Source organism: Streptopelia decaocto (genome assembly GCF_964273445.1).
Source record: "Streptopelia decaocto genome assembly, contig: HAP1_SCAFFOLD_216, whole genome shotgun sequence".
In the NCBI taxonomy this organism is placed as follows: domain Eukaryota; kingdom Metazoa; phylum Chordata; class Aves; order Columbiformes; family Columbidae; genus Streptopelia; species Streptopelia decaocto.
The window spans coordinates 73,757-96,938 of NW_028115075.1; the positions used below are offsets into that span (position 1 = coordinate 73,757).

At 68.6% G+C, this 23,182-nt stretch overlaps 1 protein-coding gene across 1 annotated transcript; it reads left to right on the plus strand.

Moving 5' to 3' along the window:
- Window positions 1–21,231: 21,231 nt before the first annotated feature.
- On the plus strand, window positions 21,232–23,061 carry LOC309452973 (serine protease 53-like; the record flags this gene model as incomplete). The annotated part of the gene is made up of 3 exons (XM_082077618.1): window positions 21,232–21,586; window positions 22,093–22,232; window positions 22,599–23,061. 3 exons carry the CDS (start codon window positions 21,232–21,234, stop codon window positions 23,058–23,060), a joined length of 957 nt encoding a protein of 318 aa, XP_081933744.1. The 3' UTR covers window position 23,061.
- Between the last annotated feature and the right edge of the window lie 121 nt (window positions 23,062–23,182).

Below are 23,182 nucleotides of genomic sequence, written 5' to 3' on the forward strand. Positions count from 1 at the left end.
TGGGTCCCCCCTGAACTCCTGGGTCCCCTCCCGAACGCATTAGTCCTTCCCAGACTCCTGGGTCCCTCCCGGACTCCTGGGTCCCGTCCCGAACTCCTGGGTCCTTCCCGGACGCCTGGGTCCCCTCCCGAACTCCTGGGTCCTTCCCGGACGCCTGGGTCCTTCCCGGACTCCTGGGTCCCCTCCCGGACTCCTGGGTCCTTCCCAGACTCCTGGGTCCCCTCCCGAACGCCTGGGTCCCTCCCGAGCTCCTGGGTCCTTCCCGAACTCCTGGGTCCCTCCCGAACTCCTGGGTCCCTCCCGAACTCCTGGGTCCTTCCCGAACTCCTGGGTCCCTCCCGAACTCCTGGGTCCTTCCCGGACGCCTGGGTCCTTCCCGAACTCCTGGGTCACCTCCCGGACTCCTGGGTCCTTCCCGGACTCCTGGGTCCCCTCCCGAACGCCTGGGTCCCTCCCGAGCTCCTTGGTCCCCTCCCGAACTCCTGGGTCCCTCCCGAACTCCTGGGTCCTTCCCGAACTCCTGGGTCCTTCCCGAACTCCTGGGTCCCTCCCGGACACCTGGGTCCCCTCCCGAACTCCTGGGTCCCCTCCCGAACTCCTGGGTCCTTCCCGGACGCCTGGGTCCCCTCCCGAACTCCTGGGTCCCCTCCCGGACGCCTGGGTCCCCTCCCGAACTCCTGGGTCCCTCCCGAACTCCTGGGTCCCTCCCGAACACCTGGGTCCCCCCTGAACTCCTGGGTCCCCTCCCGAACGCCTGGGTCCCTCCCGGACTCCTGGGTCCCTCCCGAACTCCTGGGTCCTTCCCGAACTCCTGGGTCCCCCCCGAACTCCTGGGTCCCCCCTGAACTCCTGGGTCCCCCCCCGAACTCCTGGGTCCCTCCCGAACTCCTGGGTCCCTCCCGAACTCCTGGGTCCCCTCCCGGACTCCTGGGTCCCTCCCGAACTCCTGGGTCCCCTCCCGAACTCTTGGGTCCTTCCCGGACGCCTGGGTCCCCTCCCGAACTCCTGGGTCCTTCCCGGACGCCTGGGTCCTTCCCGGACTCCTGGGTCCCCTCCCGGACTCCTGGGTCCTTCCCGGACTCCTGGGTCCCCTCCCGAACGCCTGGGTCCCTCCCGAGCTCCTGGGTCCCCTCCCGAACTCCTGGGTCACCCCTGAACTCCTGGGTCCCCTCCCGAACTCCTGAGTCCCTTTGGGCACTCCTGGGTCCCTCCCGAACTCCTGGGTCCCTCCCGAACTCCTGGGTCCCCTCCCGAACTCCTGGGTCCTTCCCGGACTCCTGGGTCCCCTACCGAACTCCTGGGTCCCTCCCGGACTCCTGGGTCCGTCCCGAACTCCTGGGTCCCCTCCCGAACTCCTGGGTCCCCCCCGAACTCCTGGGTCCCTCCCGAACTCCTGGGTCCTTCCCGAACTCCTGGGTCCCTCCCGAACTCCTGGGTCCCCTCCCGAACTCCTGGGTCCCCCCTGAACTCCTGGGTCCCCCCTGAACTCCTGGGTCCCCCCCCGAACTCCTGGGTCCCCCCCGAACTCCTGGGTCCCTCCCGAACTCCTGGGTCCTTCCCGGACTCCTGGGTCCCCTCCCGGACTCCTGGGTCCTTCCCGGAATCCTGGGTCCCCTCCCGAACGCCTGGGTCCCTCCCGAGCTCCTGGGTCCCCTCCCGAACTCCTGGGTCCTTCCCGAACTCCTGGGTCCCCTCCCGAACTCCTGGGTCCCTCCCGAACACCTGGGTCCCCCCTGAACTCCTGGGTCCCCTCCCGAACTCCTGGGTCCCTCCCGAACTCCTGGGTCCCTTGGGGCACTCCTGGGTCCCTCCCGAACTCCTGGGTCCCTCCCGAACACCTGGGTCCCCCCTGAACTCCTGGGTCCCCTCCCGAACTCCTGGGTCCCTCCCGAACTCCTGGGTCCCTTGGGGCACTCCTGGGTCCCTCCCGAACTCCTGGGTCCTTCCCGAACTCCTGGGTCCCTCCCGAACTCCTGGGTCCTTCCCGAACACCTGGGTCCCCCCGAACTCCTGGGTCCCTCCCGAACTCCTGGGTCCTTCCCGAACTCCTGGGTCCTTCCCGAACTCCTGGGTCCCTCCCGAACTCCTGGGTCCTTCCCGAACACCTGGGTCCCCCCGAACTCCTGGGTCCCCTCCCGAACTCCTGGGTCCCCTCCCGAACTCCTGGGTCCCTCCCGAACTCCTGGGTCCCTCCCGAACACCTGGGTCCCCCCGAACACCTGGGTCCCTCCCGAACTCCTGGGTCCTTCCCGAACTCCTGGGTCCTTCCTGAACACCTGGGTCCCTCCCGAACTCCTGGGTCCTTCCCGGACGCCTGGGTCCTTCCCGGACTACTGGGTCCCCTCCCGAACTCCTGGGTCCTTCCCGGACCCCTGGGTCCCCTCCCGAACTCCTGGGTCCTTCCCGGACTCCTGGGTCCTTCCCGGACTCCTGGGTCCCCTCCCGAACTCCTGGGTCCCCTCCCGAACTCCTGGGTCCTTCCCGAACTCCTGGGTCCCTCCCGAACTCCTGGGTCCCCTCCCGAACTCCTGGGTCCCTCCCGAAATCCTGGGTCCCTCCCGAACTCCTGGGTCCCCTCCCGAACTCCTGGGTCCCTCCCGAACTCCTGGGTCCCTCCCGAACACCTGGGTCCCCCCTGAACTCCTGGGTCCCTCCCGGACTCCTGGGTCATTCCCGGACGCCTGGGTCCCCTCCCGAACTCCTGGGTCCCCTCCCGGACGCCTGGGTCCCCTCCCGAACTCCTGGGTCCCCTCCCGGACGCCTGGGTCCCCTCCCGAACTCCTGGGTCCCCCCTGAACTCCTGGGTCCCCTCCCGGACGCCTGGGTCCCCTCCCGAACTCCTGGGTCCTTCCCGAACTCCTGGGTCCCTCCCGAACACCTGGGTCCCCCCTGAACTCCTGGGTCCCCTCCCGAACTCCTGGGTCCCTCCCGAACTCCTGGGTCCCTTGGGGCACTCCTGAGTCCCCCCTGAACTCCTGGGTCCCCTCCCGAACTCCTGGGTCCTTCCCGAACTCCTGGGTCCTTCCCGGACGCCTGGGTCCCCTCCTGAACTCCTGGGTCCTTCCCGAACTCCTGGGTCCCTCCCGAACTCCTGGGTCCCCTCCCGAACTCCTGGGTCCCCTCCCGAACTCCTGGGTCCCTCCCGAACTCCTGGGTCCCCTCCCGAACTCCTGGGTCCTTCCCGAACTCCTGGGTCCCTCCTGAACACCTGGGTCCCCCCGGAACTCATGGGTCCCCTCCCGGACGCCTGGGTCCCATCCCGAACTCCTGGGTCCCTTGGGGCACTCCTGGGTCCCTCCCGAACACCTGGGTCCCTCCCGAACTCCTGGGTCCTTCCCGAACTCCTGGGTCCCTCCCGAACTCCTGGGTCCTTCCATAACTCCTGGGTCCTTCCCGAACTCCTGGGTCCCTCCTGAACTCCTGGGTCCCTCCCGAACACCTGGGTCCCCCCGAACACCTGGGTCCCCCCTGAACTCCTGGGTCCCTCCCGAACTCCTGGGTCCCTCCCGAACTCCTGGGTCCTTCCCGAACTCCTGGGTCCCTCCCGAACTCCTGGGTCCTTCCCGGACGCCTGGGTCCTTCCCGAACTCCTGGGTCACCTCCCGGACTCCTGGGTCCTTCCCGGACTCCTGGGTCCCCTCCCGAACGCCTGGGTCCCTCCCGAGCTCCTTGGTCCCCTCCCGAACTCCTGGGTCCCTCCCGAACTCCTGGGTCCTTCCCGAACTCCTGGGTCCTTCCCGAACTCCTGGGTCCCTCCCGGACACCTGGGTCCCCTCCCGAACTCCTGGGTCCCCTCCCGAACTCCTGGGTCCTTCCCGGACGCCTGGGTCCCCTCCCGAACTCCTGGGTCCCCTCCCGGACGCCTGGGTCCCCTCCCGAACTCCTGGGTCCCTCCCGAACTCCTGGGTCCCTCCCGAACACCTGGGTCCCCCCTGAACTCCTGGGTCCCCTCCCGAACGCCTGGGTCCCTCCCGGACTCCTGGGTCCCTCCCGAACTCCTGGGTCCTTCCCGGACTCCTGGGTCCCCTCCCGAACTCCTGGGTCCCTCCCAAACACCTGGGTCCCCCCTGAACTCCTGGGTCCCCTCCCGAACTCCTGGGTCCCTCCCGAACTCCTGGGTCCCTTGGGGCACTCCTGGGTCCCTCCCGAACTCCTGGGTCCCTCCCGAACACCTGGGTCCCCCCTGAACTCCTGGGTCCCTCCCGAACTCCTGGGTCCTTCCCGGACGCCTGGGTCCCCTCTCGAACTCCTGGGTCCTTCCCGAACTCCTGGGTCCCTCCCGAACTCCTGGGTCCCTCCCGAACACCTAGGTCCCCCCCTGAACTCCTGGGTCCCCTCCCGAACTCCTGGGTCCCCTCCCGAACTCCTGGGTCCCTCCCGAACTCCTGGGTCCCTCCCGAACTCCTGGGTCCCCTCCCGAACTCCTGGGTCCCTCCCGAACTCCTGGGTCCCCTCCCGAAGTCCTGGGTCCCTCCTGAACTCCTGGGTCCCCCCTGAACTCCTGGGTCCCCTCCCGGACGCCTGGGTCCCCTCCCGAACTCCTGGGTCCCTTGGGGCACTCCTGGGTCCCTCCCGAACACCTGGGAACCTCCCGAACTCCTGGGTCCTTCCCGAACTCCTGGGTCCTTCCCGGACTCCTGGGTCCCCTCCCGAACTCCTGGGTCCCCTCCCGAACTCCTGGGTCCCTCCCGAACACCTGGGTCCCCCCGAACACCTGGGTCCCCCCCGAACACCTGGGTCCCCCCTGAACACCTGGGTCCCTCCCGAACACCTGCGTCCCCCCTGAACTCCTGGGTCCCCTCCCGAACGCCTGGGTCCCTCCCGAACTCCTGGGTCCCCCCCGAACTCCTGGGTCCTTCCCGAACTCCTGGGTCCCTCCCGAACTCCTGGGTCCTTCCCGAACTCCTGGGTCCCTCCCGAACACCTGGGTCCCCCCTGAACTCCTGGGTCCCTCCCGAACTCCTGGATCCCTCCCGGACTCCTGGGTCCCTCCCGAACTCCTGGGTCCCCTCCCGAACGCCTGGGTCCCCTCCCGGACGCCTGGGTCCCTCCCGAACGCCTGGGTCCCCTCGCGAACGCCTGGGTCCCTCCCGAACTCCTGGGTCCCCTCCCGAACGCCTGGGTCCCCTCCCGAACTCCTGGGTCCTTCCCGGACGCCTGGGTCCCCTCCCGAACTCCTGGGTCCTTCCCGGACGCCTGGGTCCTTCCCGGACTCCTGGGTCCCCTCCCGGACTCCTGGGTCCTTCCCGGACTCCTGGGTCCCCTCCCGAACTCCTGGGTCCCTCCCGAACTCCTGGGTCCCCCCCGAACTCCTGGGTCCCCCCCCGAACTCCTGGGTCCCTCCCGAACTCCTGGGTCCCTCCCGAACTCCTGGGTCCCCTCCCGGACTCCTGGGTCCCTCCCGAACTCCTGGGTCCCCTCCCGAACTCCTGGGTCCCTCCCGAACTCCTGGGTCCCCCCCGAACTCATGGGTCCCTCCCGAACTCCTGGGTCCTTCCCGAACTCCTGGGTCCCTCCCGAACTCCTGGGTCCTTCCCGAACTCCTGGGTCCCCCCCGAACTCCTGGGTCCCCCCTGAACTCCTGGGTCCCCCCCCGAACTCCTGGGTCCCTCCCGAACTCCTGGGTCCCTCCCGAACTCCTGGGTCCCCTTCCGGACTCCTGGGTCCCCTCCCGAACTCCTGGGTCCCCTCTTGAACTCTTGGGTCCTTCCCGGACGCCGGGGTCCCCTCCCGAACTCCTGGGTCCTTCCCGGACGCCTGGGTCCTTCCCGGACTCCTAGGTCCCCTCCCGGACTCCTGGGTCCTTCCCGGACTCCTGGGTCCCCTCCCGAACGCCTGGGTCCCTCCCGAGCTCCTGGGTCCCTCCCGAACTCCTGGGTCCTTCCCGAACTCCTGGGTCCCCTCCCGAACTCCTGCGTCCCCTCCCGAACTCCTGGGTCCTTCCCGAACTCCTGGGTCCCTCCCGAACACCTGGGTCCCCCCTGAACTCCTGGGTCCCTCCCGAACTCCTGGGTCCTTCCCGAACTCCTGGGTCCCTCCCGAACACCTGGGTCCCCCCTGAACTCCTGGGTCCCTCCCGAACTCCTGGGTCCCTTGGGGTACTCCTGGGTCCCCTCCCGAACTCCTGGGTCCCCCCTGAACTCCTGGGTCCCCTCCCGAACTCCTGGGTCCCTCCCGAACTCCTGGGTCCCCTCCCGAACTCCTGGGTCCTTCCCGAACTCCTGGGTCCTTCCCGAACTCCTGGGTCCCTCCCGAACACCTGGGTCCCCCCTGAACTCCTGGGTCCCCCCTGAACTCCTGGGTCCCCTCCCGAACGCATTAGTCCTTCCCAGACTCCTGGGTCCCTCCCGGACTCCTGGGTCCCCTCCCGAACTCCTGGGTCCTTCCCGGACGCCTGGGTCCCCTCCCGAACTCCTGGGTCCTTCCCGGACGCCTGGGTCCTTCCCGGACTCCTGGGTCCCCTCCCGGACTCCTGGGTCCTTCCCAGACTCCTGGGTCCCCTCCCGAACGCCTGGGTCCCTCCCGAGCTCCTGGGTCCTTCCCGAACTCCTGGGTCCCTCCCGAACTCCTGGGTCCCTCCCGAACTCCTGGGTCCTTCCCGAACTCCTGGGTCCCTCCCGAACTCCTGGGTCCCCTCCCGAACTCCTGGGTCCTTCCCGGACGCCTGGGTCCCCTCCCGAACTCCTGGGTCCTTCCCGGACGCCTGGGTCCTTCCCGAACTCCTGGGTCACCTCCCGGACTCCTGGGTCCTTCCCGGACTCCTGGGTCCCCTCCCGAACGCCTGGGTCCCTCCCGAGCTCCTTGGTCCCCTCCCGAACTCCTGGGTCCCTCCCGAACTCCTGGGTCCTTCCCGAACTCCTGGGTCCTTCCCGAACTCCTGGGTCCCTCCCGGACGCCTGGGTCCCCTCCCGAACTCCTGGGTCCCCTCCCGAACTCCTGGGTCCTTCCCGGACGCCTGGGTCCCCTCCCGAACTCCTGGGTCCCCTCCCGGACGCCTGGGTCCCCTCCCGAACTCCTGGGTCCCTCCCGAACTCCTGGGTCCCTCCCGAACACCTGGGTCCCCCCTGAACTCCTGGGTCCCCTCCCGAACGCCTGGGTCCCTCCCGGACTCCTGGGTCCCTCCCGAACTCCTGGGTCCCCTCCCGAACTCCTGGGTCCCCTCCCGAACTCCTGGGTCCCTCCCAAACACCTGGGTCCCCCCTGAACTCCTGGGTCCCCTCCCGAACTCCTGGGTCCCTCCCGAACTCCTGGGTCCCTTGGGGCACTCCTGGGTCCCTCCCGAACTCCTGGGTCCCTCCCGAACACCTGGGTCCCCCCTGAACTCCTGGGTCCCTCCCTAACTCCTGGGTCCTTCCCGGACGCCTGGGTCCCCTCCCGAACTCCTGGGTCCTTCCCGAACTCCTGGGTCCCTCCCGAACTCCTGGGTCCCTCCCGAACACCTGGGTCCCTCCCGAACACCTAGGTCCCCCCCTGAACTCCTGGGTCCCCTCCCGAACTCCTGGGTCCCCTCCCGAACTCCTGGGTCCCTCCCGAACTCCTGGGTCCCTCCCGAACTCCTGGGTCCCCTCCCGAACTCCTGGGTCCCTCCCGAACTCCTGGGTCCCCTCCCGAAGTCCTGGGTCCCTCCTGAACTCCTGGGTCCCCCCTGAACTCCTGGGTCCCCTCCCGGACGCCTGGGTCCCCTCCCGAACTCCTGGGTCCCTTGGGGCACTCCTGGGTCCCTCCCGAACACCTGGGAACCTCCCGAACTCCTGGGTCCTTCCCGAACTCCTGGGTCCCTCCCGAACACCTGGGTCCCCCCTGAACTCCTGGGTCCCTCCCGAACTCCTGGGTCCCTCCCGGACTCCTGGGTCCCTCCCGAACTCCTGGGTCCCCTCCCGAACGCCTGGGTCCCCTCCCGGACGCCTGGGTCCCTCCCGAACGCCTGGGTCCCCTCGCGAACGCCTGGGTCCCTCCCGAACTCCTGGGTCCCCTCCCGAACGCCTGGGTCCCCTCCCGAACTCCTGGGTCCTTCCCGGACGCCTGGGTCCCCTCCCGAACTCCTGGGTCCTTCCCGGACGCCTGGGTCCTTCCCGGACTCCTGGGTCCCCTCCCGGACTCCTGGGTCCTTCCCGGACTCCTGGGTCCCCTCCCGAACTCCTGGGTCCCTCCCGAACTCCTGGGTCCCCCCCGAACTCCTGGGTCCCCCCCCGAACTCCTGGGTCCCTCCCGAACTCCTGGGTCCCTCCCGAACTCCTGGGTCCCCTCCCGGACTCCTGGGTCCCTCCCGAACTCCTGGGTCCCCTCCCGAACTCCTGGGTCCCTCCCGAACTCCTGGGTCCCCCCCGAACTCATGGGTCCCTCCCGAACTCCTGGGTCCTTCCCGAACTCCTGGGTCCCTCCCGAACTCCTGGGTCCTTCCCGAACTCCTGGGTCCCCCCCGAACTCCTGGGTCCCCCCTGAACTCCTGGGTCCCCCCCCGAACTCCTGGGTCCCTCCCGAACTCCTGGGTCCCTCCCGAACTCCTGGGTCCCCTTCCGGACTCCTGGGTCCCCTCCCGAACTCCTGGGTCCCCTCTTGAACTCTTGGGTCCTTCCCGGACGCCGGGGTCCCCTCCCGAACTCCTGGGTCCTTCCCGGACGCCTGGGTCCTTCCCGGACTCCTAGGTCCCCTCCCGGACTCCTGGGTCCTTCCCGGACTCCTGGGTCCCCTCCCGAACGCCTGGGTCCCTCCCGAGCTCCTGGGTCCCTCCCGAACTCCTGGGTCCTTCCCGAACTCCTGGGTCCCCTCCCGAACTCCTGCGTCCCCTCCCGAACTCCTGGGTCCTTCCCGAACTCCTGGGTCCCTCCCGAACACCTGGGTCCCCCCTGAACTCCTGGGTCCCTCCCGAACTCCTGGGTCCTTCCCGAACTCCTGGGTCCCTCCCGAACACCTGGGTCCCCCCTGAACTCCTGGGTCCCTCCCGAACTCCTGGGTCCCTTGGGGTACTCCTGGGTCCCCTCCCGAACTCCTGGGTCCCCCCTGAACTCCTGGGTCCCCTCCCGAACTCCTGGGTCCCTCCCGAACTCCTGGGTCCCCTCCCGAACTCCTGGGTCCTTCCCGAACTCCTGGGTCCTTCCCGAACTCCTGGGTCCCTCCCGAACACCTGGGTCCCCCCTGAACTCCTGGGTCCCCCCTGAACTCCTGGGTCCCCTCCCGAACGCATTAGTCCTTCCCAGACTCCTGGGTCCCTCCCGGACTCCTGGGTCCCCTCCCGAACTCCTGGGTCCTTCCCGGACGCCTGGGTCCCCTCCCGAACTCCTGGGTCCTTCCCGGACGCCTGGGTCCTTCCCGGACTCCTGGGTCCCCTCCCGGACTCCTGGGTCCTTCCCAGACTCCTGGGTCCCCTCCCGAACGCCTGGGTCCCTCCCGAGCTCCTGGGTCCTTCCCGAACTCCTGGGTCCCTCCCGAACTCCTGGGTCCCTCCCGAACTCCTGGGTCCTTCCCGAACTCCTGGGTCCCTCCCGAACTCCTGGGTCCCCTCCCGAACTCCTGGGTCCTTCCCGGACGCCTGGGTCCCCTCCCGAACTCCTGGGTCCTTCCCGGACGCCTGGGTCCTTCCCGAACTCCTGGGTCACCTCCCGGACTCCTGGGTCCTTCCCGGACTCCTGGGTCCCCTCCCGAACGCCTGGGTCCCTCCCGAGCTCCTTGGTCCCCTCCCGAACTCCTGGGTCCCTCCCGAACTCCTGGGTCCTTCCCGAACTCCTGGGTCCTTCCCGAACTCCTGGGTCCCTCCCGGACGCCTGGGTCCCCTCCCGAACTCCTGGGTCCCCTCCCGAACTCCTGGGTCCTTCCCGGACGCCTGGGTCCCCTCCCGAACTCCTGGGTCCCCTCCCGGACGCCTGGGTCCCCTCCCGAACTCCTGGGTCCCTCCCGAACTCCTGGGTCCCTCCCGAACACCTGGGTCCCCCCTGAACTCCTGGGTCCCCTCCCGAACGCCTGGGTCCCTCCCGGACTCCTGGGTCCCTCCCGAACTCCTGGGTCCCCTCCCGAACTCCTGGGTCCCCTCCCGAACTCCTGGGTCCCTCCCAAACACCTGGGTCCCCCCTGAACTCCTGGGTCCCCTCCCGAACTCCTGGGTCCCTCCCGAACTCCTGGGTCCCTTGGGGCACTCCTGGGTCCCTCCCGAACTCCTGGGTCCCTCCCGAACACCTGGGTCCCCCCTGAACTCCTGGGTCCCTCCCTAACTCCTGGGTCCTTCCCGGACGCCTGGGTCCCCTCCCGAACTCCTGGGTCCTTCCCGAACTCCTGGGTCCCTCCCGAACTCCTGGGTCCCTCCCGAACACCTGGGTCCCTCCCGAACACCTAGGTCCCCCCCTGAACTCCTGGGTCCCCTCCCGAACTCCTGGGTCCCCTCCCGAACTCCTGGGTCCCTCCCGAACTCCTGGGTCCCTCCCGAACTCCTGGGTCCCCTCCCGAACTCCTGGGTCCCTCCCGAACTCCTGGGTCCCCTCCCGAAGTCCTGGGTCCCTCCTGAACTCCTGGGTCCCCCCTGAACTCCTGGGTCCCCTCCCGGACGCCTGGGTCCCCTCCCGAACTCCTGGGTCCCTTGGGGCACTCCTGGGTCCCTCCCGAACACCTGGGAACCTCCCGAACTCCTGGGTCCTTCCCGAACTCCTGGGTCCCTCCCGAACACCTGGGTCCCCCCTGAACTCCTGGGTCCCTCCCGAACTCCTGGGTCCCTCCCGGACTCCTGGGTCCCTCCCGAACTCCTGGGTCCCCTCCCGAACGCCTGGGTCCCCTCCCGGACGCCTGGGTCCCTCCCGAACGCCTGGGTCCCCTCGCGAACGCCTGGGTCCCTCCCGAACTCCTGGGTCCCCTCCCGAACGCCTGGGTCCCCTCCCGAACTCCTGGGTCCTTCCCGGACGCCTGGGTCCCCTCCCGAACTCCTGGGTCCTTCCCGGACGCCTGGGTCCTTCCCGGACTCCTGGGTCCCCTCCCGGACTCCTGGGTCCTTCCCGGACTCCTGGGTCCCCTCCCGAACTCCTGGGTCCCTCCCGAACACCTGGGTCCCCCCTGACCTCCTGGGTCCCCCCTGAACTCCTGGGTCCCTCCCGAACTCCTGGGTCCTTCCCGGACTCCTGGGTCCTTCCCGGACGCCTGGGTCCCCTCCCGAACTCCTGGGTCCTTCCCGAACTTCTGGGTCCCTCCCGAACTCCTGAGTCCCCTCCCGAACTCCTGGGTCCCTCCCGAACTCCTGGGTCCCTCCCGAACTCCTGGGTCCTTCCCGAACTCCTGGGTCCCTCCTGAACACCTGGGTCCCCCTTGAACTCCTGGGTCCCCTCCCGGACGCCTGGGTCCCCTCCCGAACTCCTGGGTCCCTTGGGGCACTCCTGGGTCCCTCCTGAACACCTGGGTCCCTCCCGAACTCCTGGGTCCTTCCCGAACTCCTGGGTCCTTCCCGGACTCCTGGGTCCTTCCCGGACGCCTGGGTCCCCTCCCGAACTCCTGGGTCCCTCCCGAACTCCTGGGTCCCTCCCGAACACCTGGGTCCCCCCGAACATCTGGGTCCCCCCCGAACACCTGGGTCCCCCCTGAACACCTGGGTCCCCCCTGAACTCCTGGGTCCCCTCCCGAACGCCTGGGTCCCCTCCCGAACTCCTGGGTCCTTCCCGAACTCCTGGGTCCCCTCCCGAACTCCTGGGTCCCTCCCGAACTCCTGGGTCCCCTCCCGAACACCTGGGTCCACCCTGAACACCTGGGTCCCCTCCCGGACTCCTGGGTCCCCTACCGGACGCCTGGGTCCCTCCCGAACGCCTGGGTCCCATCCCGAACGCCTGGGTCCCTCCCGAACTCCTGGGTCCCCTCCCGAACTCCTGGGTCCTTCCCGGACGCCTGGGTCCCCTCCCGAACTCCTGGGTCCTTCCCGGACGCCTGGGTCCTTCCCGGACTCCTGGGTCCCCTCCCGGACTCCTGGGTCCTTCCCGGACTCCTCGGTCCCCTCCCGAACGCCTGGGTCCCTCCCGAGCTCCTGGGTCCCTCCCGGACTCCTGGGTCCCCTGGGGCACTCCTGGGTCCTTCCCGAACTCCTGGGTCCCTCCCGAACACCTGGGTCCCCCCTGAACTGCTGGGTCCCCTCCCGAACTCCTGGGTCCCCTCCCGAACTCCTGGGTCCCTCCCGAACTCCTGGGTCCCCTCCCGAACTCCTGGGTCCTTCCCGGACTCCTGGGTCCCCTACCGAACTCCTGGGTCCCTCCCGGACTCCTGGGTCCCTCCCGAACTCCTGGGTCCCCTCCCGAACTCCTGGGTCCCCCCCGAACTCCTGGGTCCCTCCCGAACTCCTGGGTCCTTCCCGAACTCCTGGGTCCCTCCCGAACTCCTGGGTCCTTCCCGAACTCCTGGGTCCCTCCCGAACACCTGGGTCCCCCCTGAACTCCTGGGTCCCCTCCCGAACTCCTGGGTCCCTCCCGAACTCCTGGGTCCTTCCCGAACTCCTGGGTCCCCTCCCGGACTCCTGGGTCCTTCCCGGACTCCTGGGTCCCCTCCCGAACTCCTGGGTCCCTCCCGAACTCCTGGGTCCCTTGGGGCACTCCTGGGTCCCTCCCGAACGCCTGGGTCCCATCCCGAACGCCTGGGTCCCTCCCGAACTCCTGGGTCCCCTCCCGAACTCCTGGGTCCTTCCCGGACGCCTGGGTCCCCTCCCGAACTCCTGGGTCCTTCCCGGACGCCTGGGTCCTTCCCGGACTCCTGGGTCCCCTCCCGGACTCCTGGGTCCTTCCCGGACTCCTCGGTCCCCTCCCGAACGCCTGGGTCCCTCCCGAGCTCCTGGGTCCCTCCCGGACTCCTGGGTCCCCTGGGGCACTCCTGGGTCCTTCCCGAACTCCTGGGTCCCTCCCGAACACCTGGGTCCCCCCTGAACTGCTGGGTCCCCTCCCGAACTCCTGGGTCCCCTCCCGAACTCCTGGGTCCCTCCCGAACTCCTGGGTCCCCTCCCGAACTCCTGGGTCCTTCCCGGACTCCTGGGTCCCCTACCGAACTCCTGGGTCCCTCCCGGACTCCTGGGTCCCTCCCGAACTCCTGGGTCCCCTCCCGAACTCCTGGGTCCCCCCCGAACTCCTGGGTCCCTCCCGAACTCCTGGGTCCTTCCCGAACTCCTGGGTCCCTCCCGAACTCCTGGGTCCTTCCCGAACTCCTGGGTCCCTCCCGAACACCTGGGTCCCCCCTGAACTCCTGGGTCCCCTCCCGAACTCCTGGGTCCCTCCCGAACTCCTGGGTCCTTCCCGAACTCCTGGGTCCCCTCCCGGACTCCTGGGTCCTTCCCGGACTCCTGGGTCCCCTCCCGAACTCCTGGGTCCCTCCCGAACTCCTGGGTCCCTTGGGGCACTCCTGGGTCCCTCCCGAACTCCTGGGTCCCTCCCGAACACCTGGGTCCCCCCTGAACTCCTGGGTCCCTCCCTAACTCCTGGGTCCTTCCCGGACGCCTGGGTCCCCTCCCGAACTCCTGGGTCCTTCCCGAACTCCTGGGTCCCTCCCGAACTCCTGGGTCCCTCCCGAACACCTGGGTCCCTCCCGAACACCTAGGTCCCCCCCTGAACTCCTGGGTCCCCTCCCGAACTCCTGGGTCCCCTCCCGAACTCCTGGGTCCCTCCCGAACTCCTGGGTCCCTCCCGAACTCCTGGGTCCCCTCCCGAACTCCTGGGTCCCTCCCGAACTCCTGGGTCCCCTCCCGAAGTCCTGGGTCCCTCCTGAACTCCTGGGTCCCCCCTGAACTCCTGGGTCCCCTCCCGGACGCCTGGGTCCCCTCCCGAACTCCTGGGTCCCTTGGGGCACTCCTGGGTCCCTCCCGAACACCTGGGAACCTCCCGAACTCCTGGGTCCTTCCCGAACTCCTGGGTCCCTCCCGAACACCTGGGTCCCCCCTGAACTCCTGGGTCCCTCCCGAACTCCTGGGTCCCTCCCGGACTCCTGGGTCCCTCCCGAACTCCTGGGTCCCCTCCCGAACGCCTGGGTCCCCTCCCGGACGCCTGGGTCCCTCCCGAACGCCTGGGTCCCCTCGCGAACGCCTGGGTCCCTCCCGAACTCCTGGGTCCCCTCCCGAACGCCTGGGTCCCCTCCCGAACTCCTGGGTCCTTCCCGGACGCCTGGGTCCCCTCCCGAACTCCTGGGTCCTTCCCGGACGCCTGGGTCCTTCCCGGACTCCTGGGTCCCCTCCCGGACTCCTGGGTCCTTCCCGGACTCCTGGGTCCCCTCCCGAACTCCTGGGTCCCTCCCGAACACCTGGGTCCCCCCTGACCTCCTGGGTCCCCCCTGAACTCCTGGGTCCCTCCCGAACTCCTGGGTCCTTCCCGGACTCCTGGGTCCTTCCCGGACGCCTGGGTCCCCTCCCGAACTCCTGGGTCCTTCCCGAACTTCTGGGTCCCTCCCGAACTCCTGAGTCCCCTCCCGAACTCCTGGGTCCCTCCCGAACTCCTGGGTCCCTCCCGAACTCCTGGGTCCTTCCCGAACTCCTGGGTCCCTCCTGAACACCTGGGTCCCCCTTGAACTCCTGGGTCCCCTCCCGGACGCCTGGGTCCCCTCCCGAACTCCTGGGTCCCTTGGGGCACTCCTGGGTCCCTCCTGAACACCTGGGTCCCTCCCGAACTCCTGGGTCCTTCCCGAACTCCTGGGTCCTTCCCGGACTCCTGGGTCCTTCCCGGACGCCTGGGTCCCCTCCCGAACTCCTGGGTCCCTCCCGAACTCCTGGGTCCCTCCCGAACACCTGGGTCCCCCCGAACATCTGGGTCCCCCCCGAACACCTGGGTCCCCCCTGAACACCTGGGTCCCCCCTGAACTCCTGGGTCCCCTCCCGAACGCCTGGGTCCCCTCCCGAACTCCTGGGTCCTTCCCGAACTCCTGGGTCCCCTCCCGAACTCCTGGGTCCCTCCCGAACTCCTGGGTCCCCTCCCGAACACCTGGGTCCACCCTGAACACCTGGGTCCCCTCCCGGACTCCTGGGTCCCCTACCGGACGCCTGGGTCCCTCCCGAACGCCTGGGTCCCATCCCGAACGCCTGGGTCCCTCCCGAACTCCTGGGTCCCCTCCCGAACTCCTGGGTCCTTCCCGGACGCCTGGGTCCCCTCCCGAACTCCTGGGTCCTTCCCGGACGCCTGGGTCCTTCCCGGACTCCTGGGTCCCCTCCCGGACTCCTGGGTCCTTCCCGGACTCCTCGGTCCCCTCCCGAACGCCTGGGTCCCTCCCGAGCTCCTGGGTCCCTCCCGGACTCCTGGGTCCCCTGGGGCACTCCTGGGTCCTTCCCGAACTCCTGGGTCCCTCCCGAACACCTGGGTCCCCCCTGAACTGCTGGGTCCCCTCCCGAACTCCTGGGTCCCCTCCCGAACTCCTGGGTCCCTCCCGAACTCCTGGGTCCCCTCCCGAACTCCTGGGTCCTTCCCGGACTCCTGGGTCCCCTACCGAACTCCTGGGTCCCTCCCGGACTCCTGGGTCCCTCCCGAACTCCTGGGTCCCCTCCCGAACTCCTGGGTCCCCCCCGAACTCCTGGGTCCCTCCCGAACTCCTGGGTCCTTCCCGAACTCCTGGGTCCCTCCCGAACTCCTGGGTCCTTCCCGAACTCCTGGGTCCCTCCCGAACACCTGGGTCCCCCCTGAACTCCTGGGTCCCCTCCCGAACTCCTGGGTCCCTCCCGAACTCCTGGGTCCTTCCCGAACTCCTGGGTCCCCTCCCGGACTCCTGGGTCCTTCCCGGACTCCTGGGTCCCCTCCCGAACGCCTGGGTCCCTTCCCGAGCTCCTGGGTCCCCTCCCGAACTCCTGGGTCCCTCCCGAACTCCTGGGTCCTTCCCGAACTCCTGGGTCCCCTCCCGAACTCCTGGGTCCCCTCCCGAACTCCTGGGTCCTTCCCGGACGCCTGGGTCCCTCCCGAACTCCTGGGTCCCTCCCGAACTCCTGGGTCCTTCCCGAACTCCTGGGTCCCCTCCCGAACTCCTGGGTCCCCTCCCGAACTCCTGGGTCCTTCCCGAACTCCTGGGTCCCTCCCGAACACCTGGGTCCCCCCTGAACTCCTGGGTCCCTCCCGGACTCCTGGGTCCCTCCCGAACGCCTGGGTCCGCTCCCGAACGCCTGGGTCCCTCCCGAACACCTGGGTCCCCTCCCGAACTCCTGGGTCCTTCCCGGACGCCTGGGTCCCCTCCCGAACTCCTGGGTCCCCTCCCAAACTCCTGGGTCCTTCCCGGACGCCTGGGTCCCCTCCCGGACGCCTGGGTCCCTCCCGAACTCCTGGGTCCCTCCCGAACTCCTGGGTCCCTCGTTGGGGGGCGGGGGTCGCTCCCAGGTTCTGTCACTGGCATTTTTATGGATTATTTTTCCCCACAGACGGTGGAATTCCAGCTGGGGAGGTTCCCCCAGGTGAGAAACATGCAAATGAGACTCTGTATATTCATGAGCAGCCCCTTGGCTCCTCCCACAGCCATTCCGGGGGGACCCAGGAGTCCGGGGGGACCCAGGAGTTCGGGAGGGGACCCAGGCGTCCGGGAGGGACCCCCATCCCCCACCCTGCTGTCGCAACAACCCCCAGGACAGTTGAAACGGGAGGGGGAGGAACAACGGACCCAGGCATCCGGGGGACCCTCTCCAAAGGGACCCAGGCGTCCGGGAGGGGAACCCAGGTGTCCCGGGGGGGACCCGGGTTTCTGGGGGGATGGACCCAGGAGTCCAGGGGACCCTTTGCTAAGGGGACCCAGGCGTCCGGGAGGGGACCTGGGTGTCCAGGGAGAGGGACCCAGGCGTCCGGGAGGGGGAACCCGGGTGTCCGGGGGATGGACCCGGGTGTCTGGGGGGATGGACCCGGGTGTCTGGGGGGATGGACCCGGGTGTCTGGGGGGATGGACCCGGGTGTCTGGGGGATGGACCCGGGTGTCTGGGGGGATGGACCCGGGTGTCTGGGGGATGGACCCGGGTGTCTGGGGGGATGGACCCGGGTGTCTGGGGGGGATGGACCCGGGTGTCCCGGGATGGACCCGGGTGTCCGGGGATGGACCCGGGTGTCTGGGGGATGGACCCGGGTGTCTGGGGGGGATGGACCCGGGTGTCTGGGGGGGATGGACCCGGGTGTCTGGGGGATGGACCCGGGTGTCTGGGGGGGGATGGACCCGGGTGTCTGGGGGGGGATGGACCCGGGTGTCTGGGGGGATGGACCCGGGTGTCTGGGGGATGGACCCGCGTGTCTGGGGGGGATGGATGGACCCGGGTGTCTGGGGGGGATGGACCCGGGTGTCTGGGGGGATGGACCCGGGTGTCTGGGGATGGACCCGGGTGTCTGGGGGGGATGGACCCGGGTGTCTGGGGGGATGGACCCGGGTGTCTGGGGGGATGGACCCGGGTGTCTGGGGGGATGGACCCGGGTGTCTGGGGGATGGACCCGGGTGTCTGGGGGGGATGGACCCGGGTGTCTGGGGGCTGGACCCGGGTGTCTGGGGGGATGGACCCGGGTGTCCCGGGATGGACCCGGGTGTCTGGGGGGGGATGGACCCGGGTGTCTGGGGGGGGTGGACCCCGGTTTCTGGGGGGCTGGACCCAGGCGTGTGGGGGGAACCCAGGAGCCCGGGGGACTCTCCGCTAAGGGGACCCAGGCGTCCGGGAGGGGGAACCCAGGTGTCCCAGGGGGGACCCGGGTTTCTGGGGGGATGGACCCAGGAGTCTGGGGGGGCTGGACCCGGCAGCACTTCTGCGGGGGGACCCTGGTCGCCCCCTGGTGGGTCCTGTCGGCCGCTCACTGCTTCATAGGGTGAGTCTGGGGGTTGTGGGGGGGCTGGGGAACCCCCTGGGGCCTTGGGAGAGCCCGGGACCCTCCCTGGGCCACCTAGAGCATCACTGGGCCACCTATAATGTCATTGGGCCCACTAGAACCTCCTTGGGCCACCAGACCCTCTTTGGGCCACCTGGGACCTTATTGGGCTACCTAGAGCATCGCCGGGATCCCTTGAACCCCCTGGAACCACTTGGAACCCCCTTGGGCCACCTAGAACCCGGCTGGGAGCCCTAGAACCTGGTTGGACCACCCAGAACCCTACTGGGCCACCTGAAACCTTCTTGGGCCACGTAGACCCCTGTTGGGCCCCCCCGGGCCCGTGAACACCCAGACCCCCCCGCTCCCCTCCCCATTGTCACCCTGTCCCTCCTCGCCCCCCTCCCCCATTGTCCCCCCTGTCCCCCCCCAGCCCCTCGGGCCCCCGGGCGGAGCTGCGGGCGTGGCAGGTGGTGGCCGGGCAGCTCCGATTGGCCGATGGCGATGACGTCAGCGATGAGGTCAGCGGGCGTTGTCGGCCATCTTGGTTCACCCTGGTTTCCGGGGCGTGGCTGGCGGTCACGACCTGGCCCTGCTGCGATTGGCCGAGCCGCTGTGGGCGGGGCCGGGCTCGGGCGTGGCCCCCGTGTGCCTGCCCCGCCCCGGCCACGCCCTCCCATACGGCGCCACCTGCTGGGTCACCGGCTGGGGACACGTGGCCGAGAACGGTGAGGGGGGCCCGGATGCCTGGGTCCTCTTGGGGGGACACGGCCCCACGGCCCATTGTTCCCATTGTCCCCTGTTCCATTATCCCATTGTCCCCCGTCCCCTGTCCCATTGTCCCATTGTCTCCATTGTCCCCATTGTCCCATTTTCCCCCTGTCCCCATGTCCCCCTGTCCCTATTATCCCATTGCCCCCATTGTCCCCATGTCCCCCCATCCCCATGGTCCCCATTGTCCCATTGACCCCATGGTCCCATTGACCCCATGGTCCCATTGACCCCATTGACCCCATTGACCCCATTGTCCCATTGTCCCATTGTCCCCATTGTCCCATTGTCCCATTGTCCCCATTGTCCCCATTGTCCCCATTGTCCCCATTGACCCCATTGTCCCATTGACCCCATTGTCCCATTGTCCCCATTGTCCCCATTGACCCCATTGTCCCATTTCCCCCCGTCCCCATTGTCCTCATTGTCCCCCTGTCCCCATGTCTCCCTGTTCCATTGTCCCCATTGTCCCCATTATCCCATATTCCATTGTCCCCCTGTCCTCCTGTCCCATTGTCCCCATTGTCCCATTGACCCCATTGTCCCATTTCCCCCGTCCCCATTGTCCTCATTGTCCCCCTGTCCCCATGTCTCCCTGTTCCATTGTCCCCATTGTCCCCATTATCCCATATCCCATTGTCCCCCTGTGCTCCTGTCCCATTGTCCCCATTGTCCCATTGACCCCATTGTCCCATTTCCCCCCGTCCCCATTGTCCTCATTGTCCCCCTGTCCCCATGTCTCCCTGTCCCCTTGTCCCCATTGTCCCATATCCCATTGTCCCCCTGTCCTCCTGTCCCATTGTCCCCATTGTCCCCCGTGTCCCCTGTCCCCCGCAGTGTCCCTGCCCGCGGGGTCCCCCCTCCAGCAGGTGGCGCTGTCCCTGCTGAGCCCCCCGACCTGTAACTGCCTGCACGGGACCCTGCGGCGGCGCGAGCTGGAGCGGCCGGCGCGGCGCGGCATGGTGTGCGCGGGCGGCACCGAGGGCCACGGAGCCTGCCAGGTGCCCATAGAGCCACCTAGACACCCTATAGACCCTCGGGAGCCTCCCATAGGGATGTGGGGGTGTGGGGTTATGGGGGTTCGGGGGCGCGGCATGGTGTGCGCGGGCGGCACCGAGGGCCACGGAGCCTGCCAGGTGCCTATAGAGCCACGTACACACCCTATAGACCCTCGGGAGCCTCCCATAGGGATGTGGGGGTGTGGGGTTATGGGGGTTCGGGGGCGCTGGATGGTGTGTGTGGGCGGCACCGAGGGCCACGGAGCCTGCCAGGTGCCTATAGAGCCACCTATACACCCTATAGACCCTCGGGAGCCTCCCATAGGGATGTGGGGGTGTGGGGTTATGGGGGTTCGGGGGCGCTGGGTGGTGTGTGTGGGCGGACAGGAGGGGCATGCGGCCTGTCAGGGACCTATAGAACACCCTATAGATGCCATAGGATCCATAGGGTCACCTACAGATCTTGTAGAATGTGTAGAGTCCATAGGGGGGCTATGGCCCTATGGGGGTTCCAGGCGGACTTGGGGGCGCTGGGGCTGGTCTATGGGGCTCTATAGAGCTCTATATGGATACACAAGGCTTTATAGGTGTCTATAGGTGCTCTGTACCCCCCAGGCAGACTCGGGGGGGCCCGTTTTATATCCGTGGGTCTGTATGTGGTCTCTGTGTGGTCTGTATGGGTCTCCATGGTGCCTTTAAGTGTCTCTATGGTGCCTGTAGATGCTCTATGGTGTCTCTATGGGGTTTGTAGATGCTCTAGAGTGTCTCCATGGTGTCTCTATGGTGTCTCTATGGGGTTTGTAGACGCTCTATAGTGTCTCCATGGTGTCTCCATGGTGTCTCTCTGGGGTTTGTAGACGCTCTATGGCGTCTCCATGGTGTCTCTATGGTGTCTCTATGGGGTTTGTAGACGCTCTAGAGTGTCTCCATGGTGTCTCCATGGTGTCTCTATGGCTGTGTCCCCCCAGGCGGACTCGGGGGGCCCGGTTGTGTGTCTGTCCGGCGGTCGGTGGGTCCAGGCCGGGGTCCTGTCGTTCTCGGCGGGTTGTGCCCGCGCGGGGGGTCCGGCCGTAGCCACGGGGCTCCCGGCCCACGCGCGGTGGCTGCGGCGCCACCTCCCGCCTGCCGCCTTCCCGCCCAGCCCCAGGGAGGCGCCCCCTGCTGGGCTGGAGGACGGACTGTGCCTGGGTGAGCTGGGGAACCCTGAACCGGGGGGGACCCAGGAGTTCGGGGAGGGACCCAGGAGTTCAGGGAGGGACCCAGGAGTTCGGGGAGGGACCCAGGAGTTCGGGAGGGACCCGGGAGTTCGGGAGGGACCCAGGAGTTCAGGAGGGACCCAGGAGTTCAGGAGGGGACCCAGGAGTTCGGGAGGGACCCAGGAGTTCGGGAGGGACCCAGGAGTTCAGGAGGGGACCCAGGAGTTCGGGAAGGACCCAGGAGTTCGGGAGGGACCCAGGAGTTCAGGAGGGGACCCAGGAGTTCGGGAGGGGACCCAGGAGTTCGGGAGGGACCCAGGAGTTCGGGAGGGACCCAGGAGTTCAGGAGAGGACCCAGGAGTTCAGGAGGGACCCAGGAGTTCAGGGGGGGACCCAGGAGTTCGGGAGGGACCCAGGAGTTCGGGAGGGACCCAGGCGTCCGGGAGGGGACCCAGGCGTCCGGGAGGGATCCAGGAGTTCAGGAGGGACCCCGATGTCCGGGAGGGATCCAGGAGTTCAGGAGGGACCCCGATGTCCGGGAGGGACCCAGGAGTTCAGGAGGGACCCAGGCGTCTGGGAGGGACCCAGGCGTCCGGGAGGGATCCAGGCGTCCGGGAGGGACCCCGGCGTCCGGTGAGGCCCGTTTCCCGCAGGGCTCAGGACCCGCAGGGCTGGCAGGTGGTGGCCGCGGGCGGCGCCGCCCACGCGGGGTCGCGGCTGCAGCTCCACGGCGCCTTCGTGGGCGCCGGGCGGGGCCACGACGTGGCGCTGCTGCGGCTGCAGCGCCCCCTGCAGCTCGGGAGGAGCCTGCGCCCGCTCTGCCTGCCCTACGGGGACCACCGGCCGCCCCCGGGGACGCGCTGCTGGACCCTCCTGGGGCCGCGGGGTGAGCGGCGCCGGGCAGCCCGTGTCATCCCCGTCACCCCGTGTCACCCTGTGTCCCCTGCACCCCAGTGTCCCCATCCCTGGTGTCCCCATTTCTGGTGTCACCTCCATCCTTGTTGTCTCCATCCCTGGTGTCACTCTTGGCCCTGATGTCCCCAACCTTGGTGTCGCCAGTTGCAGTGTCACCTCCATCCCTGGTGTTGCCATCTCTTGTGTCCCCCCCGGTGACATCCCCATGTCCCCCGCCATGTCCTCTCATAACCCCCGTGTCCCCCCAAATCCCCATGATCCCCATGTCCCTGTGTCCCCGTGTCCCCCCCTGTCCCCATGTCCCCCGTCCCCATGTCCCCTGTCCCGTGTGCCCCCATGTCCCCCGTCCCCATGTCCCCTGTCCCCATGTCCCCTGTCCCCGTGTCCCCCCATATCCCCATGTCCCTGTGTCCCCGTGTCCTCCCACATCCCCATGTCCCCCCCCGTCCTCATGTCCCCCGTCCCGTGTCCCCCCAGGCCCCTGGGTCCCCGAGCAGCTGCTCAGCGTGGAGGTGACAATGGCCGAGTCCTGCGGGGACGCTGGGGACCCCGAGGGGACCCCGACCCCCCCTGACACCGTCTGTGTCGCCGGACCCGAGAGCGACAGCGCCTGCCAGGTCCCCAAACGGCCTCCCGGGGTCCCCATGTCCCTTTGGGGGGGGGTGGGGGTCCCAATGTCCCTTTTGGGTCCTTTGGGGGGTCCCAAACATCCCTTTTGGGGTCCCCAGATCCCTTTTGGGGGGTTTTGGGGTCCCAGGGTCCCATTTTGGAGTCCCCGTGTCTCATTCTGGGGTCCCTTTTGGGTGGGTTGGGGTCCTTTTTGGGGTCCCTGGTGTCCTCATGTCCCTTTTTGGGGTCCCTTCTGGGATGTTTTGGGGTCCCTCGGGGTGTCTCCCTTTGGGGGGGTGACCCCAGGACACTCCGTCCCCACTTTCGGGGTGTCCTCCCCCCGCCATGACCCTGACTTTGGGGTGTCCCCGCAGGCGCCGCCGGGGTCCCCCCTGTTCTGCCTGGAGCGGGGGGTCTGGTTCCTGCTGGGGGTGGCCGGCGGGGGGGGCTGCGGGGCCCAGGGCCCCCCCAAGTTCACGGCCGCCCCCCAATACGAGCGCTGGATTCTGGGGGTCACCCGGGAGGCCTATTTCAGCCAGACCCCCCCGACCCCCGCGAGGAAGAGGAGGAAGAGGAGGACGGGGGGGACCCCGACATCTGGGGGGACCCCGACAGCTGGGAGGAGCCTGGAGACTGGGGGGACACCCCAACAATGGGGGACCCAGGCGTCCGGGAGAACACCAGTACTACAGGGGACCCAGGAGTCCGGGGGAACCCTGAAATCACAGAGCACCCCAGGACCACTGAGGACCCAGGCATCCGAGGGAACCCCAATGCTACAGGGAACCCCAGGACCACTGAGGACCCAGGCATCCGGGAGGACCCCAATACTATAGGGAACCCCAGGATCACTGAGGACCCAGGCATCCGGGAGCACCCCAATACTATAGGGAACCCCAGGACCACTGAGAACCCAGGCATCCGGGAGGACCCCAATGCTACAGGGAACCCCAGGATC